Source organism: Calonectris borealis, chromosome 1 (assembly GCF_964195595.1).
Source record: "Calonectris borealis chromosome 1, bCalBor7.hap1.2, whole genome shotgun sequence".
In the NCBI taxonomy this organism is placed as follows: domain Eukaryota; kingdom Metazoa; phylum Chordata; class Aves; order Procellariiformes; family Procellariidae; genus Calonectris; species Calonectris borealis.
Genome location: NC_134312.1, coordinates 90295169 through 90313291, shown reverse-complemented (window position 1 = coordinate 90313291; position 18123 = coordinate 90295169). Strand labels below are relative to the sequence as shown.

General features: G+C 44.6%; 1 protein-coding gene across 4 annotated transcripts in view; it reads right to left on the bottom strand.

Moving 5' to 3' along the window:
- Positions 1-17710, bottom strand: part of B4GALT4 (beta-1,4-galactosyltransferase 4) — a 29097-nt gene extending 11387 nt beyond the window's left edge. The window contains exons 1-4 of one of the 4 annotated variants that reach the window (XM_075166794.1): positions 17506-17710; positions 16761-16945; positions 2027-2504; positions 226-458 (exon numbers count right to left, since the gene is read on the bottom strand). In XM_075166794.1, coding sequence (XP_075022895.1) covers positions 226-458; positions 2027-2294 — 501 coding nt within the window. In that variant the 5' untranslated portion in view covers positions 2295-2504; positions 16761-16945; positions 17506-17710. Of the gene's footprint in view, positions 1-225; positions 459-2026; positions 2505-16760; positions 16946-17165; positions 17275-17505 lie in introns of those variants that run through there. The other 3 variants (XM_075166805.1, XM_075166812.1, XM_075166783.1) reach the window with 3 other exon arrangements.
- Positions 17711-18123: the final 413 nt, after the last annotated feature.

The window sequence follows — 18123 nt, the reverse complement described above, 5'->3', positions numbered from 1 at the left end:
GTTGAAGCCACCGTTTGTTAATACTTCCCAGCCTTGCTAACAGCAGCTGAAATCCTGTAGCGTACCAGCAATGGCTGCACACACCATTGCATCCCTCAACAAGTAGAAGTGTTTGAAGCAGGCTTGGAGGACTGATATTAGCAGAGGCAGCAAGCATGCCTCTCCTAGGACTGCAGAGCACTGACATCATCCCCACCCAAACACGTCTCTGCAGAGTTGCCTCACCTGGTGAATAACGTAGATGCCATAGTCCAGCTGCTGCCGCTGTAGGAAGGGGTGGAGGTGCTCCAGGAGGTACAGCAGATGCTTCTCTCGATTGCGGTGTGGGATAAGGATGGCCACATGCTGCAATGCTGAGCACTCCGTAGGGTGATACCGGCCCTTGGCTACCTGAGGGTTCTCCTTTTGCACTTCTTCTAGTGTGAGAGATGCTTTGAAAGTGAGTTTGCTGGCACCTCCTGTAGGAGAAGCACAAGAAGCTTTCCCGAGCCGTTTCTGGTTGTGGCTAGTGCAGTCACCTAATGAGGCACTCTGTAACCAGCATAAGAAACCCAGGTTCAAGCCCCAATTGGTTTCCCTGCCTTTCCAAGAGAAAAGTAGTACTACAAGGACATTATGCGGGCAGTGGAAGGAGAGGGTATCAAGCGTTTAGTTGCTTAAACTGATTATAGAGTAATGATGATTTTAAAAAAAAAAAAAAAAAAATCAAGAGAAGTTCCACCCTACTGCAGGAAGATTGGCCAGAAACAGCTGCCAGGGCAAAGCAGAGGAGAGGGAAGTGGAAAGAAACATAGGACTGTGGCTGTGAGAAGTCAACTCTACTTAAAGCATGAACAAAAGCATCAAAGGCTAAGGCCTTTTTAAGATAAAATGTATCAACATTCTCTGTACCCAAATGAAGTTTCCATCACTTCCCTTGCACTGAGCTATCTTTACAGTCCCTCTGGACTTGGCAAACCCATGAAAAAGAACAAAGCAGTCAACTGAGACAGCTACAGCCACAGTGCGTTTACTTAAGCAAATACGTCCTGGGGGCAGGGATGGGGGTATGCAGCTAGACAGCAGCTTTTTGGATTACATCGGAGAGAGGGAAGAATCCAGCTTCCCAAACAAATCCCTAATCACGTTCACAAAAAGGAAGAGGAAGACGACAATGACACGGTACTGCAAAGCAGAAGCCTGGTGCTACTAGCAATACCAAGACAAAAAAAGTGGACTAATAAAAATGCCAAACCAAGGAAACAGTGACCTATTTGAACCTTCGCTATAAGTAGTGCTAACCCCAACGCAGCTGTGAAGTCCTTCAATTGTCAAGATAGACAAAAGTACATCTAATGACGAAACGGCAAAAAATTAAGGGAAGGTGAAACGACTTGTGGTTGAGATAAAGATAGTTTAATAAAAAAAAGTGAAAACTGCGCAAGCAAGGCATAAAGAGAAATTAATTCATTACTTCCCATTGGCAGGCAGATGTCCAGCCACGCCCTGAAAAGCAGGGCTTCAGCATGTATAGCAATTGCTGGGAAGACAACGCCATAATGATGAACACCCCCCGCTTCCTCCTTTCCCTGAGCTTTTATTGCTGAGCATGATAAGTGGTATGGTCATATGCTATGGAATACCCCTTCCATAAGTTGGGGTCAACTGTCTCGGCTGTGTCCACTCCCAACCTCTTGCCCAGCCCAAGCCTACCAGATTTCAGGGAGCCTGGGAAGAGAAAGACAAAGCCTCAACAGTGTGCAAACACTGTTCAGCAGCAGCCAAGTCACCGGTGCATTATCAAAACTGTTTTAGCCACAGATGCAAAGCACAGCACCATACGGGCTGCTATCATCCCAGCCAGATCCAGCACAGGTACTCTGTGCCACAAGTCGCTTCCTCAGCCAGAAGTGCTTCCTGCAACTGGTTATATTGTATTTGTTTCACAGGAAAAGTGTTTAACTAAAACAGCTAGAAAGAAAACCAAGTCAGCAGTACCAAAGCAGATGTAACTTGTTAGAAAGGAGAGGAAAGCACCATTACTTACGTAGGTACGGAGACAGAGCTGGGCAGTGACCCTGAAATGACTTCACCGTGGGAACTTTCGCAATTGATTCGATCTTCTCCTCCTTTTGATTGTCCTCCAGGCTATTTACCTTTCTGAAATCCTCCACCATGCTCTTAGCTTTAGAAATTTCTTGTCTGGAGTCCACAAAGTAACTGAATGTGGCCCATAGCAGCATCAAACACAAAGTCACAAGCACCAACACTTTGAACTTATAGAAGAGGTGAAAGACATAGAAGTTCAAGGCCATGGCGCTCTCTGATTCGCAAACTGCTTCCTCTGCTCTGAGGCCAAGGCAGGCCACTGCTCACCCAGTGGGGATGAATCCAAAGAGAAGACCTTTGGTCACAGTAAGGAAGGAAAGCTGGAGGTAGAGAGGGCTGCCACACTTCCTGCAGTTTCACAGTTCATGGAGCCATGGCGCTTTTTGCTCTTCCAATGTCAGAAAATACAACTTAACCTGGGGGGGGGGGGGGGAGCAGGGAAAAAAGGAAAGAGTTAGTTTCTACTGCCCTCCACTGCTGTAACTTCACAGACTTCGCGAAAAGAGCTTATGACAAAACATGAAAGAAACAGCAAGTATGAACTACTGGTCAGAAAGTAAGACACTGACCTTTGGTCCCAGCTCAGCCACAAACCAGCTGCATGATTTTCAGCAAATCACTTTCCTGCTTTGTTCTCCACTCCCAGGAGAGAGGTTTTTTTTTTTCTCCCCCCAGGCTGGTAAAGTGAAACCACTACCCCATATTATCTCTGTGTACAGTGCCTGGCAATACACAGGCTTTACTACTTCTATTCCTACCAAAATTAACAACAGCTGCAAGGCAAGGGATTCCGCTGGCTATGAGTAAAGTCAGCTCCCCCCACCAAAATGAAAACCACATGAATGTCTGTAGAATTAAACTATTTTCTTCTGAAAGATAGTATTATTGATGCTATGTTACTCTGCACAACGCCGTGTGAACCCCGCAATACTTGACTGGCATTAGAAATCATTCCTCTCTATCTGCTGCCTGCCAGTACCACCTTGTGAGTCTTTGCCCAGTATCGCCCTCTCACATGCTGCTGCAGAAGGCAAATCTTCCTGCTTTTCACAGGAAAGGTTCAGTTTTTCAGTGTTAGGTCTGTGAGAATCCAATCCTTTGTTCTGCTTCCTGCCCTCTTTCAAGAGCTCCATTTTCATACAGCCTTTCACTGCCATCACACTATAAAGTTACCATGCTAATACTTTTGTCTGTTATTATCATCGCATAGCAGAGAAAGAGTGAAATTTTAATAAAAGGCAGCTTTGATATGGAAAACACACAAGAAAATTGCCACCTGTGAGAAGAACAAGGATTGAGGCTAAGTGAAAGCAAAGGCAGTGATTAAAGACAATGCACACAAAACAGGCTGGAACAAAGAGAAGAAACACAAAAACATGGAAGGTTATTTTAAACTAGCTTTCAAAATATACATGAGACCCTGGAGAGATATCGCAGGCCGAAGGAGTACAGTAACTCTACATTCCCACTATGGAAAAACATACACAAAATCATCAATTTACCTTATATTATTACTTCATAGGTTAAAAGGTATTACGTTTTTTTCCCCTGAGACACAAGAATGGTATGTGCACAGAGAGGCATGTCTAATTCTACTAACAAACGATAAAGAACTGTACCCTTATGAATGAAGGCGACTGAGAAACACAGTGAAGAGCTGGCACTTTTACAACTCCCGCCAAAGATGGAGAACTTGTGAACTTAAGAGGACTATAACTGGAAATAAAAGGACAAGCAAGAGGTTAAGCCTCAATAAAAACTTGCCTGTCAGAGAAACGAAAGGAAACTTGATCATTGCCCCTCTGGAGGATGTTGCTTCACTATTTCACACTAAGGTCTCTTCATTTGGAAAAGTGATCTTTCACCAGCAAGCTTAAAATACTCAGCTTGCCAAGTCAGGCAGCTAACCCAGAGTCAAGAACACCAGAGTTCGGGCCTTGTAAAGAGGAAGAAAAAAAAAAAAAACACCACCACACAAATGTTAGGCCTAGGGCCTGCTGTTAAGACGACACATCTGGAGAAGTAGTATAAAAGCCAGAGTTGTAACACATCCATAAAATTAATGGAATAGCCTTCATAAAATACTGGCTAGAATAGTCATGCAGAATCTACTCCAACCTTAACAAAGCCCAACAGTCACTCTGCAATTCCCATGAAATGGAGCAAATGCTTTGCACTTCGTAACTTCCAATTAGATAAAGTGAAACCCTTACCAATTAAGTACAGGTTGAGGATATGCAAATCACAATTACACAATGGCTGAGGTTGGAAGGGACCTCTAGAGGTCATCTGGTCCAACCCCGCTGCTCAAGCAGGGCCACCTGGAGCCAGTTGCCCAGGACCGTGTCCAGACAGCTTCTGGATATCTCCAAAGATGGAGACTCCACAGCCTCCCTGGTCAACCTGTGCCAGGGCTCAGTGATTCTCACAGTAAAATTAAGCGTTTCCTGATATCCAGATGGAGCCTCCTGTGTTTCAGTTGTGTCTATTGCTTCTTGTCCTGTTACTGGGCACCACTGAGAAGAGCCTGGCTCCATCCTCTTTGCACCCTCCCTTCAGGTATTTATACACATTGGGAAGTTCCTCCCTGAGCCTTCTCCAGGCTGAACAGTCCCAGCTCTCTCAGCCTTTCCTCACAGGAGAGATGCTCCAGTCCCTTCAGATCTTCATGGCCCTTCGTTGGGCTCTCTTCAATACGTCCATGTCTTTCTTGTACTGGGGAGACCAGAAATGGACATAGGACTCCAGGTGTGGCCTCACCAGTGCTGAGTAGAAGGGAAGGATCACCTCCCTCGACCTGCTGGCAATACTTTGCCAATACTAGCTCAGGATACCACGTGCCTTCTTTGCTGCAAGGGCACATTGCTGGCTCACATTCAACTTGGTGCCACCAACCTTTTCTGCCAAGCTGCTTTCCAGCTGGGTGATCCCCAGCATGTAACGGTGCATGGGGTTGTTTCTCCCTCTGGATGGCAGCAGGACCCTCTGGTGTATCTGCCACTCTTCACAATTTGGTGTAGTCTGCAAGCTTGCTGAGGGCACGGTCTGCCCCATATCTAGATCATTAATGAAGATGTTAAACAGGACTGGACCCGGTATTGACCCCTGGGGTACACCACTAGTTACTGGCCTTTAACTAGACTTCATGCCACTGATAACCACCCTCTGGGCCCAACAGTTCAGCCAGTTTTCAATCTACTTCACTGTCTGCTTATCCAGCTCATACATCAACAGCTTCTTTATGAGGATCTTATGGGAGACAGTGTCAAAGGTCTTCCTGAAGTCCAGGCAGACAATATCCACTGCTCTCCCCTCGTCTACCAGGCCAGTCATTTCATCGTAGAAGGTTATCAAGTTGGTCACGCATGACTTCCTGTTGGTGAATCCATGCTGACTACTTCTGATGATTTTCTTGTCCTTCATATGCCTGGAAATGGTTAGCTGCTCCATCACCTTCAAAGGTATCGAGATGAGGCTGACCAGCCTATAGTTCCGTGGGTCATACTTCTTGCCCTTCCTGAAGACAGTAGTGACATTTGCTTTCCTCCAGTCTTCAAGTGCTTCTCCCAGTCGCCATGATTGATCAAAGATTATCAAGAGTGGCCTCGCAATGACATCAGCCAGCTCCCTCAGCACTCATGAGTGCATCCTATTGTGGCCCATGGACCTACATATGTCCAGTTTGCTTAAGTATTCCCTGACCTCTTAAGCAATCCTCTTTCACCAAGGGTACATCTTCCTTGCCTCACCCTTTCCTCCTGGTCTCTAGGACCTGGGATTCCTGAATCCCAGTCTTGCTAGTAAAGACTGAGGCAAAGAAGGCATTCAGCCTTTTCTATGTTCTGCGTAACCAAGTCCCCCATCCCATTGAGCAACGGGCCCACATTTCCCTTGTCTTCCTTTTGTTACCTATGTACTTACAGAAGCCCTTCTTGTCATCTTTGATATTCCTAAATCATGGCTGATATATTGGTTGGGGGGTGAAAAAAGAACACCAAGTTAGACATTAAAACATTTGCAAACAAAAATTCAATACTAAACAAATCTTGCTTTAAACAATAATCCCCAAGATGCTGGAAATGTGGTTCTTTCTTCTTCTTCTATACTTTGTAACTCAGGGTGACTATCCCTCAAATATGGGTGGGAAAACATCAGTAGTACAACTAAACTCTCCCCATAGCTCTCAAACCTGTCTCTGGCTAGATCTGACCTTCATCAAAGCTACCAAGAAACTTTCACCGGAACATAAAGTGCAACTCTTCTTGTGAAATAAATTCTCAGTGAAGCATAACCAAACCTAGTTTAGAAAGTTACAGCTGACTGCAAGGGCACAGCACTTCAGGCCACAAGGTTAAAACCAGCATGGTACCCATTTCAAAACCCATGAAAAAAAATTAAATAGAAAAAACCATACTTATCCAAATATGACATCAGCCAGAACTCCAAAATCAATGAAAAATGAGATGGATAGGTCTCTATCTATATGTAGACATACTTATATCTAGACAGACACTACAAACACACTTCTAAACATATCCATGATCATATTGAGGCACATAAATACCGCATGATCTGCATTCCGCAACTTCATATCTGTACTAATAACTGTCCCTGTGCTCTGCAGCTTGTCTGTCAACTCAAGTTCTGTGGCCTGCTACGTTTTTTGAAATGTATGCCAAACCCTACTTGCTTGCTCCAAGGTTCCTAGCACTGTTCAGAATAGGCTACCTGTAGGAACCAACCAGAAATACAGTGCTATATGACTCACCCCACAAACAGGGGGGTTCAGTTCTGATCCTTGAGCCTGCTGCATGAACACAAAACCCTAACTTGCTCTCCATCCAAGCAGCCCAAAATAGTAAGCAAGGTTCCAGCATGGACAAGACTTCTTCCTAAGCAAAGCAGAAAGATCAGAGCCATCCATTTTCATTCAGGGTTTTCCCCAACAGAAATACACATGCATTGGGCCGTGCAAGCACAGAGCAAGTGAGTAACATATGTGCCAGCTGGTTCCCCATGCAAGTGCTGCAGGGTCAATCTACCCATATGCAGTGGGCATTTGCTTAGCAGCCTGACTGAAGCCATTAGCATTGCCAAGCTCAGAGATACCCAGAAATTCTAGGCTAAAGGCCGTTCTTTTTCATCTAGGCAAAACTCCTGGGTAGACGAAGACAGTATCAGCAGGAAGATGGATTACTGGTAGCCCCAGTCTAGATATTAGTGAAGGAAAGTAATCTTATAAACAAAATTTGTTATGTAATTGGAGTTGATAAAACCTCATTATTTTCCAAACACTTATTTTTCCCGGATATGTTTTTAGATAAAAATTGTCATCATGATAACTATGCTAAAGCCTAGAGTCACATGATTACTTACCAAAAAAGTTACATTTAACAGTATAAATAACCAGTGAGAACATACTTTCTGCCTAAATTTTATTTTTCATATGTTTGTATTTAAAATAATTCACCCTGTATGGAACTGCAGAGCAGCTCCAGAGAGATACTTTCATTTGATGCATGGAAAATTAATTTTTAATTTACACAAACTAACTTTCTGATTCTACTTGTTTCACACTGCCTGGTAAGGACAGGTTTCCTATCATGCAGGATTTCCAGAAGCCCCTGCAACCTCCTCAAGCTCACGCACAAATCCACAGACAGCAGAACAGGTTCAGCAGCAAAAAGGAATCACTTCAATCTAACTTTAAAAACCCTCATAAATTCAAGCAGGAAATGAAGCATGAAAGAGTTCCTTGAAACTGCATTTATCAGCTCTGTACTATGCAGACTATTACTTAGTATTTTATCTAGGCCAAAATCAAAAGCAGCAATAGGTTAGCTCTGGGACTATCATGAAGCAGTATAGCGATCTTCTTCATTAAACCCTCCAAGAAAGAATTAAATTCTTTACAATTGACAAGGTAGAAAACTCACTGTACAGCATCAGCTTTTCTAAGCAAGACAGTTCAAGTCCAAGTTTTACAAGAGTCTAAACCTGCTCCTTTCACAGGCATTTCCTTCTTTTCAGCAGATTAGTTTTTTTAGTAGGGTATTAGGCTAATAGTTTTTAACCCCTCTTTTATACAACACTTTTATAATCTTATTACCTCTTCTTATTAAAAAAACACCAACTACACTGAGAAATGGTGACATCATGGGCTATTTAAGAAAACAAACAAAAAAAACAAACAAAAGAAACCCAATCCTCAGATAAACACTCTTTCCACTTCTCCGGATTTCAAGCCAAATGAAGCAAGCGCATTAAACCACTCATTGCTGCTGCCACATCCCTCCTTCCTGTAGAGCAGTCACTCCAAGAAGTATGAAGCGCGCTATGCAAGCAGCAGACACTTTTCATCCAGGAAACCCCACACCATAAAGAGACCTCTGTTACCTCGCACATGCTGCGGGAAAGAGGCAGGAAAGAGTCAGCTCAAAACTCGCAGGATGACTAAAACAGAAATAAAAAATAAAAAAATCCAACACATCCCACTTTTCCCCAGCCCTAGGAGGCTCCTTAGTGCCGTCCCACATGCCCCTCCCTCGGCTCATGTCCCAGCCAGGGATGGCAGACAGCCTCTCTCCTTTCCTCCTAGCACAGCAGAATCAGCACAGGGGCACTCAGGCATATCTTGACATAGCACTGTGCCAGAAGCAATACTGCATACAAATAATTACTACAACAAACCATCCAATTAGAAACAAAGGCTCAAGCCTTTGCTCCTAAAAGCAAACCACAATTTCTATTGGAGCCTTTTTGGTATCTGCTCCATTTGGATATTTTTAACATTAGAGATGCCATTCTTCTTACATAGATAAGCTGCCCATCCTCTTGTCCATACCTGTGGAGAAGTCCAGGCGCTCCCACTGCACTGCTCTCCGTTATCGCCCAGACATACTTGCCAATGACGCTGCCACCGCAGACAGAAGCGTGTACTTTACGCAAGGGTCTTTCAACCAGCCTGGCTTACTGACCAGTCTTTTCTCAAAACATAACTTAGTATTACCAGGTTGTCCCTCACTAGTGCTTTTTCCACCACTTTGCCCCATAACACTCCTCTAGGAACCTCACAGAATCAGCAGGATGGAAACAATGGAGGTGTCTCTTTGCCATCTTACCCATCTGGGGCTCTCCCAGGCTACCAGGGCAGCAGCACCACAATGTTAGCCATGCTGGCCAAGCTCTGGTCTGGCATACAGGAGCCAGGAAGAGTTTTGCTGCCAACCTACCTAAGCCTCCTCCCTAACTGCTACATATTAAGCTGACAAACGCACTTCCTTCAGTAGAGTTGCACCTACATTAGAGGAATTTATGAGCACACCTATGTCAGGTAAGGGGTGGGATTTTCTCATGCTTCCAGTCAACATACAGATAATGACAAAATACATAGAAAGGATGAGGCATGAGTACACACAGGGTACACTGCTAAGACTGATTGTATTACAGGTGGGGAGAGAAAGGATAGCTACAGCCTCCTGACAAGTGTTAATCTCCTGTAACTCAAACTTGAACTCTTTGTGCAATACGTACATTCCAAGCAGGTAGATATTTCAAAGCTTCCCCAGTAAGCCTCCTCTATGCCACAAAGGTCTTATTTATTACTAGGACTGCACAAGAGTTTTGGGGAAAAACTTCCTTGTTTCAGACACTTAGTAATGTAGAAAAAAACCTTTAGGACTACTGTGTGTTTTAACTGGTCAGCCACAAAGTCAGACCAGCCTGGGTCTCAACTATCACCGTCTCACCTTCCTCTCCGCTCCAGTCCCCAAACTATACTTTCTCTGCACCGGCTCTCATGCAAACATGGGGTTAGCCAGATCAGGAGGCAAGCAGTACTTCTAGCAACCTTCTGTGATCCTCTGCCTACCCTTCCTACTGAAGAATGCCAGAAGACCTGGAACAACTACCAGCAGAAAAACAGTAGCTCAGCTTCCAGTTGAATAGGAACGGTTATTTTATGAGGATGATTATATACATCTCCAGGTCAGAACTGGTAAAGTTCTACAAACTGCCTCAAACCAGACAATTTTAAAGAGGAAACATGCGAGTTAAAAAGAAACAGACCAAGGTGCATTTGTGGGGCCTGGTTAGAATAACAGCCACTGCCAGCTAAAACATTCCAGTTGTGTGGAGAATACAAACAGATGTGCTGGTTCCATGCTCTTTCCTTGCTATTTATTACTTGATAACTGCTTGATACTCAATGCAAAAGAACAAAAGTGCTGGCAGCCCCAACTCCCTGAATTACAGATAAAGAATACATAACACATCAGGAAATAACCTAGATATTTAGCTTACATAACTTATTGCCTCCATGCATGTGAGCATCACAGAAGCAGCGATTACAACAGATGTAAATGAGGAAAGGCTTGGCAGGCAAATACAATAAATCCATTTCATACAAAAGGAACATCATAGTAGAAAAGCACTGAAAGAGGACTCTCCATACACCTTTAACTCTTACGTGCAGGACAGAGAAGAAAATAGGAGCATCTCAGTATCTCACCTATCCCTAACAGGGATGCCATTGTTCTTCCACCCAACGTTACACCAAACGAAGAGCGCTATTCCTGTATTCCAACTTGCTTTGGTTTATGATCAAAGAGCTGAACAACTTGCTCTACAGTGAACGAACTGGACAAACGAAGCAGTCCCTAAGCACTGGTATGCGTGAAGTTCATTGTCCTTTGAATGTGTGTCACTGATCTTCTGGCTGCCAGACGCCCACTCAGCCACTCCCTCACTTTGCCCGTCCCCAACAGGACAGGGGGAGACAATATGAAGAAAAAGATCATGGGTCGAGATAAAGACAGGGAGATCACTTACCCGTTACTGTCACAGGCAAGACAGACTAGACTTGAGGAAAATTAATTTATTGCCAATTAAAAATAGAGTAGGATGGTGAGAGACAAAAACTACAACATTTTCCCTCCACTCCTTCCCAGGCTCAACTTCACTCCTTCATTCCCATCTCCTCCACTCCCCACCCCACAACAGTGCAAGGGGATGGGGAACAGGGGTCAGTCCAAAACAGCTCCTCTCTGCCACTCCTTCCTCCTCACATTTTTCCCCTGCTTCAGTGTGGGTCCTTCCCATGGGGTACAGTCCTTCATAAATTGCTCCAGCACGGGTCCCTTCCACACGCCACAGTTCCTGCCAGAAAATCTGCTCCTGCGTGGGCTCCTCTCCACAGGCTGCAGTCCCTGCCAGGAGCCTGCTCCAGCATGGGCTCTTCATGGGCTGCAGCTTCCTTCAGGGCATGTCCATCTGCTGCGGCATGGGGTCCTCCACTATGGGCTGCAGGGTGAATATCTGCTCCAGTGTGGTCCCCTCCACAGGCTGCAGGGTGGGTATCTGCTCCGCACCAGGAGTGCCTCCTCCTTCTCTGACCTTGGTGTTCACAGAGCTGTTTCTCACTTCTTTTTTTCCTCTCTCGCTCTCTCCTCTCTCAGAGCTGCTGCGCAACATTTTGCCCTTTCTTAAACACATTTTCCCCGAGGCACTACCAGCGTGGCTGGTGGGCTGAGCCTTGGCTAGCGGTGGGTCCGTTTTGGGACTGGCTAGAGCTGGCTATGTTCAGCACAGGTGCAGCCCCAGCCTCTTCTCACAGAGGCCACCCCTGCACCACCACCCCTGCTGCCAACACCTTGCCACCTACACCCAATACAGCACTTCATTAACTGAAGTGAAATACTGACTTAGAAGTGGTTTAAAAGACCCAGCGCATTGCTTGAGATGTATACCTTCTTAATGATTACTCATACCTATTTACTCAGAATGTGTGTCATTTTTTGACTATTAGTACACCCAGGTGAGAGTCCTTTCCACCCTGTACCTCCGGCCACAGCATGCACCTGTGAGCTATACCTGTGAGCTTCACTGTCCAGAATAGTAACTACACACTTCTACCACCTCAGATTAATCAGCTGACACTTTTTGACTGTTCATCTAGACAGTCATTGGTACATGGCATAACTATTCTGGCATAGCTATGCAAATCTATCTTCAGGTAGACAAACTTGAGGCAACAATTTCACCAATGCATAAGAAATATATGGAATCCTGGCTTTAGCACTACTCTTGTTCCAGTGCTTTACATCTACCTCAAATATTAGATAGTGGATATACAGCTGCTTTTAACATTTCCAGACAATTCGGTGAGCAAACAGTAGACGTTTTTATATAGTCACGTTTCACTTCTAAAACAGAGGCCCACCTCTTGGCAAATACCCAGTGCCTAAAACATCACATTAAGATTTCTGAAATTACCAAAGGAAAAGCTTATGCTTTCTTTACTAAGCAAGTACACAGCCTTTGCTGCAAATGACCCAACATCATTATCAAGCACAGGCCAACTGAGCGGGTGCTTCTCCAATACTCCAGTACAGTTTTTAACTTTCCTAAGATGTAATGAACTCTGATTTTATGCTAGGAAATGCAATCTAACATCTCCAGGCCATTTATGAATGGCCTCTCTTGTTACAGAACTACAGCTGAGCCACTGACCTCACTGTAAAAGACACAACAGTGTTAGACTGAGTGCAGTCAAAGAGATGGAGCAAGGCGTACAGCAAACAGTACTGGCACACTCTGTAACTACCTAGCTGCTTACCACGGAAGTATCTTTTAAAAAAATACAGCACAATTTAAAAACACCTTCCCACCCAAGGTCAGTGGAATATCCTGAAAAAGCACATGGTAAACCAGATTTCTGTGAACACAGGAATCTCATGTATAATGGAAAGTTAAGGTCATGATTCAACTCAGCAATACCCTATCTTTCCTGCCTTGCTGGAGTGGATGCCAGAGACTTTGCCACTTTACAAAAAAAAAAACCACCAAAAAAAACCCCAAAAAAACCAAAAACCCACACCCAAAAAAAAAAACAAAAACAAAAAACCACACCACACCTCAACACATTTCTGGCCAAATTCCTCACTCACCTCTCTCCTGCACAAAAACCCACTACATTAAAACCGTGCACATTCTTATTTTAGCTTTAAGTACTTCACAATGAATTTTTTAAACTAAAGTGTCAACCTCGTATCTAAAGCAATACAGAACAGAAGTTGAGGTAGGAAGTATAGACCTGTGGCTACTTAACACATTTGTAATTTTCAGTTTGCAAGTATTTATGAACAAATTTGTAAAAAAATGAAAACTAATAAAGTTGTAAATGTATAACGAATGCATAACTAAGAACAGAATCCCATTATTTGTTTCTCATGGAGGTACTTTAGCATGAGAACTGCACCGAAGACATTCCAGTTGAAGCTTCCTTAGGCATGAACAGATTTTACTTTTTCTTTTTATTTTTGCAGTCCTATCTCAGTAAGGATTACAAATTGTCAGTGCCTACTGCAAAGACATCTATCAAGAAACTGCGTAGATGGCATGACTTTGTTAAGCTGTTAAATGTACAGGACCTTTTCCACGTTAGAACACAATTTACATCCATGCCAATTTTCAACCAATTGCAGATGGATTTTTATGCAGGAGAAAAGTTTCAAACATACAATTTAAGAGCCCTAACTCACATCCTTTGCAAGTGTTATGGCCTAGAACAGCTTTCGACAGAATTTGAAACTGTTCCAACAAATCTAGTTCAACCTAGCAACAAGCAATTTTAATCAAATGCTTGTGGAAGTAATTCTAAAAACATCCCCCCAGAGAATCAGGATACTATTAAACCTTTTGGACAAGCAGCTCAGTAAAATTTCAGGCAGTGGGAGATAGTGTATCCCTCTTCCTCCCACTCAATTACTAATCTCTTTTCCCCATCTCACTGGATCTTGCTGGGGAGTCTGGAGAACTAAAGGCGAGATGTGACGTGAACTCCTCCTCTCCTATACCATCAGGGTTAAAGAGCTCCTGTCCCTCCTCCTCCTCACCCAAGCATCAGCTGGGCTCTAGCTCTTGCCAGGAACAAAAGAGAAGGTCAAGGGGGATGATACTCAACTCAGAAGCAAAATGGCAGAAAGTGGCTCCTTTCCAACCCTTCACTTCTCATTACTGTGCAGGTATTACCCCTCCCCATCTCACTGCTGAACTCTTGCAGCTAATTGTATTCATAAGTCAACTACAAGACTGAAGACTGAGGGGGACACAAGATTACTGCCGCAGATGCCCCAGCAACATCAGATCCAGAAATTTTGCTATTTTTTATAATTGCATACATTTAGAATCATCATGATATCAGTTTAAAAAGATTATCTGAATTACAATGCATGATAACTTTATCCCACAATTCACTGCCTGACAAATAAATATTACCCAGTTGTTGCTTTCAGCAGCAGCACTGCATATATGCTAAAAAAATATTTAAGGACACCAAGATGACACAATCATAGCTGTAAGGCATGTTACTTGTAGGTATGCCAAAACACTTCCAACAGGAAAAAAAAAAAGCACAGGGACACAATACTTATAAAAACCCCTAAATATGTTAAAAACTATAAAGAAAAAAGTGATGGATGCTCTCTCCCATTGTTTTACAAAATTTTCAAGGTCCCATTTTGTCGTGGTTTAAACCCAGTCAGCAACCAAGCACCACACAGCCGCTCACTCACACCACACCCCCCCCAGTGGGTTGGGGGAGAGAATTGGAAGAGCAAGAGTAAGAAAACTCGTGGGTTGAGATAAGAACAGTTTGATGATTGAAATATAATAATAATAATAAAGTAATGAAAAGGAAAACAACGAAAAGAGAGGGAAAAACAAAACCCAGGAAAAACAAGTGATACAACTGCTCACCGCCTGCCGACCGATGTCCAGCTAGTCCCCAAGCAGCAATCGCTGCCCCCTGACCAACTCCCCCCCAGTTTACATGCTGAGGATGATGTCATATGGTATGGATACCCCTTTGGCCAGTTTGGGTCAGCTGTACTGGCTATGCTCCTTCCCAGCTTCTTGTGCACCTGGCAGAGCATGGGAAACTGAAAAGTCCTTGACTATGAAAGCACTGCTCAGCAACAACTAAAACATCAGTGCATTATCACATTATTCTCATGCTACATCTAAATACAGCACTGTACTAGCTACTAGGAGGAAAATTAACTCTATCCCAGGCAAAACCAGGACACATTTATAAACAGCATAAAAAACACAGCAAAAAAGACCTAGCCCAGCTGCACACCTGCTGGGTGACTTTTGGACTACATATGTGCCTAAACAAGCAGGTTTTTAACTGAACTCTTGCATCAAAGCAGGCAGTCATTTGACCAGGCTTCAGAATCTCCAGGCATACCACCTTCAAACTAGCAAAACCCAAGTTCACCAAACTCAGGAAACTTAGATTTAGGATCATATAATAAAAAATAGAAATCAAGTACCCCTCAACTTCTATTTTTTCCTACATATTATTTAAAAGAGAAGAATGTGGCAACTCAAACCAGAAAGAAAAAGAAAAACCCAAGTCTTCCGAAGCTGAAGTAATAAATTTCTTACTTCTAACTAAAAAGTATTTGTGAAAATGAAATACAGCTGTTACAAAAATGCCAAATACCTACATAAATCAAAAACAAGATCAATCATACTTAAAGGAAGTGTTTATCAAGAAAACTCATTCACAGTAGCAGTATCTTGGATGAAAGGTGGTATACTTCACACTGTTAAAGAAAGGTTCATGAAACATTATCCAAGTTGAATAGTGACAGAGAATAATACAAAACTCCAAAGCCATGCTTTTCAGTATTCTAAATTTAATCAAAGTATTTGTAATTAACCACAGAAGACTTACAGAATTGTCACTGAGTTGCAGAGAAAAAAAATCTTTAGAGGAAGAGCACCTCACCTAACTACCAACCTTACTGATAAAAAGTGTAAATAAAGTTAAAGAACATGAACAGAAGCTAAAGTCTTTGGGTATTTTTAATGCTAGCCATCTTAATGACATCAAACTTTCGCCTTCCTTTTCTCTAATCCTCTTTGTTGAAAACTGAGCTCTTCTAAACTGACTCAGCTGTCCCTTCCATAACTGTTAAGTGAAAGGATGAAAAGGATGTTAAATCGACAAGAGATCTTCATTGTTAACTCTTTGAGACAAGCAGGTATTAGTAAGAAATTGAATATATCTATTCTCTTTTTTGAGTATTACTACCACAGTGCTGTGAAAATCTTAAGTCTATAAGGTTTCTAATCATATCAGAGCTATACTTTAAAAGCGTTTGTATTATGACTCAGAAACCAAGCCTTCTCAAATACTCCTAGTAGTAGCCCCGCTTCTGTTTTCCCTCAAGACCTACAAACATGTTTCCATCACCACTAGCCCACATGGAGCATTTTCATTAAACAAGGGCTCCCATGAACCTATGCAAGTCTCCTCTCAAGCCCTCTGATCACTGTTCTAGCTCCTCCAAAATAACATCTAGAGCAATGAGTGAAGAAGTTTATGTCTCATCAGTGAGAAAATTTTAGTGAACAGCATCACTTGCCTGTGCTCCAGTTTCTCCGTGGGTAAAATGGAGAAGATAATACCAAGTACTGAATTTACCACAAAACTGTTCAAAAGCTTAAGTTAAAATAAAAAAAAACAGTGCACTACATCCGTCCTCCGGACTTAACAATCTCTGAGTCCAATACAGTAAGTACTTCCACCTGGTACATAATTTTTAGATATGTAACTGTTCCCAATTATACCAGTAACGCTACACTGCAATGAAACTATGTACCGGTTTATGCATTTGCAGGATCACATCCTTTGATGTTCGTGAGCGATCACCGCCTGCAGAGGCAGGGGACAGCCTAGAAGCGATGAGCTGGAGAAGGCAAGCCAAAGTTTCCTCCACGTACCAGACTCTCAAAGAACGAGACAAAATTAAGCGAACGCCCTTTGCTCTTTCGGAAGGATTTAAAACTGAAACACCGTCCGGAAATTAATCATCCCCACCGCTCATTTCCACCTTTTTACCCCTCCCTCCGCAATTTAACCCAGTCCCAACACCCCGCTCCCTCCCGTACTCCCACTACTCGTCGCCGCACCTCTCTCCGCCCGCCGCGGTTGGGGACAGGCTCGCCCTCACGGCAGGCAGCTCCTCACCGCTCTCCCCCGCTTTTCAGCCGAAACTCGTACTTACGAGGCCCGCGCCTGAGGGCGCCCACGGGCCGGACACCCCTCTCCCCCGCGGCCACCGGCACGCGCACCCCCCTCCCGGCGCGGCCGCGCGCCCTCGGCCAACCGCCGCCCCCGCGCGCAGGCGCCCTGCCGCGCGCGCCCCCTCCCCTCACCGCCCAGCGGCGCGTGCCGGGGGCGGGGCGCGCGCGCCCAACGGCTGCCGGGGGATCGCGCCGCCGCGGCGGCGGCTGAGGGGGATGGGCGAAAGGCGGAATGGAAGAGCGGCGGCGTTCCCGGGGTGTGGGGGCCTTGCTCCCCGACCGGAACGGGGAAGGGGGTGACGGGCCGCGGCCGGCCCTTACCTGCCGGCCGCGCTCCATAGCGCGGCGGCACCGCCGTCGACCCCAGCTCCCGCCGCCGACCATAGAGCGCCGGGATAGAGCGGCCGCCTCCCGCCACAGAGACCCCCGCCGGAGGGACAGAGCGACCCCGCGGTGGCGGCTGTGGTTCTGCCCGGCCATGGCAGCCCCTCGGCGGGGCTGGGAGTAGCGGGCCAGCGGGCCTTATCCGCTAGTTTGCTTTAAGATTTCAGAGCAAACTCGGGAGCCGTAACTTTATCAGCACAGGTCAGATGGTGCTGACGGCTCAGCACGCACGGGGTGTTAGGTGTTCGCGGCTGGGTGCCGGAATTCTGCCAGGTCTTGCCGTTCGCGGGAATGCAGAAGTGCCTGGGTTTTTTGAAGCTGCAGGGGAGCTTTGAGGGCCGTGGGCATCACAGCATTCGCATTGCTCGTCAGAAGTTGAGAGTTTCGCTTCCTCTCCAAGTGTATCATATTTAGCTGTTCTTTACAGCGAAATTAGATGGGGCTTGGCAGGATTTCTTAGAATCTCAGAAATCAGAACTTAAGATACCTGCTTCCAAAACCTAATTGCTCAGGAAAGAGAAAGGTGTTCCCTTTCCTTAATCTTAAGTGGAATCA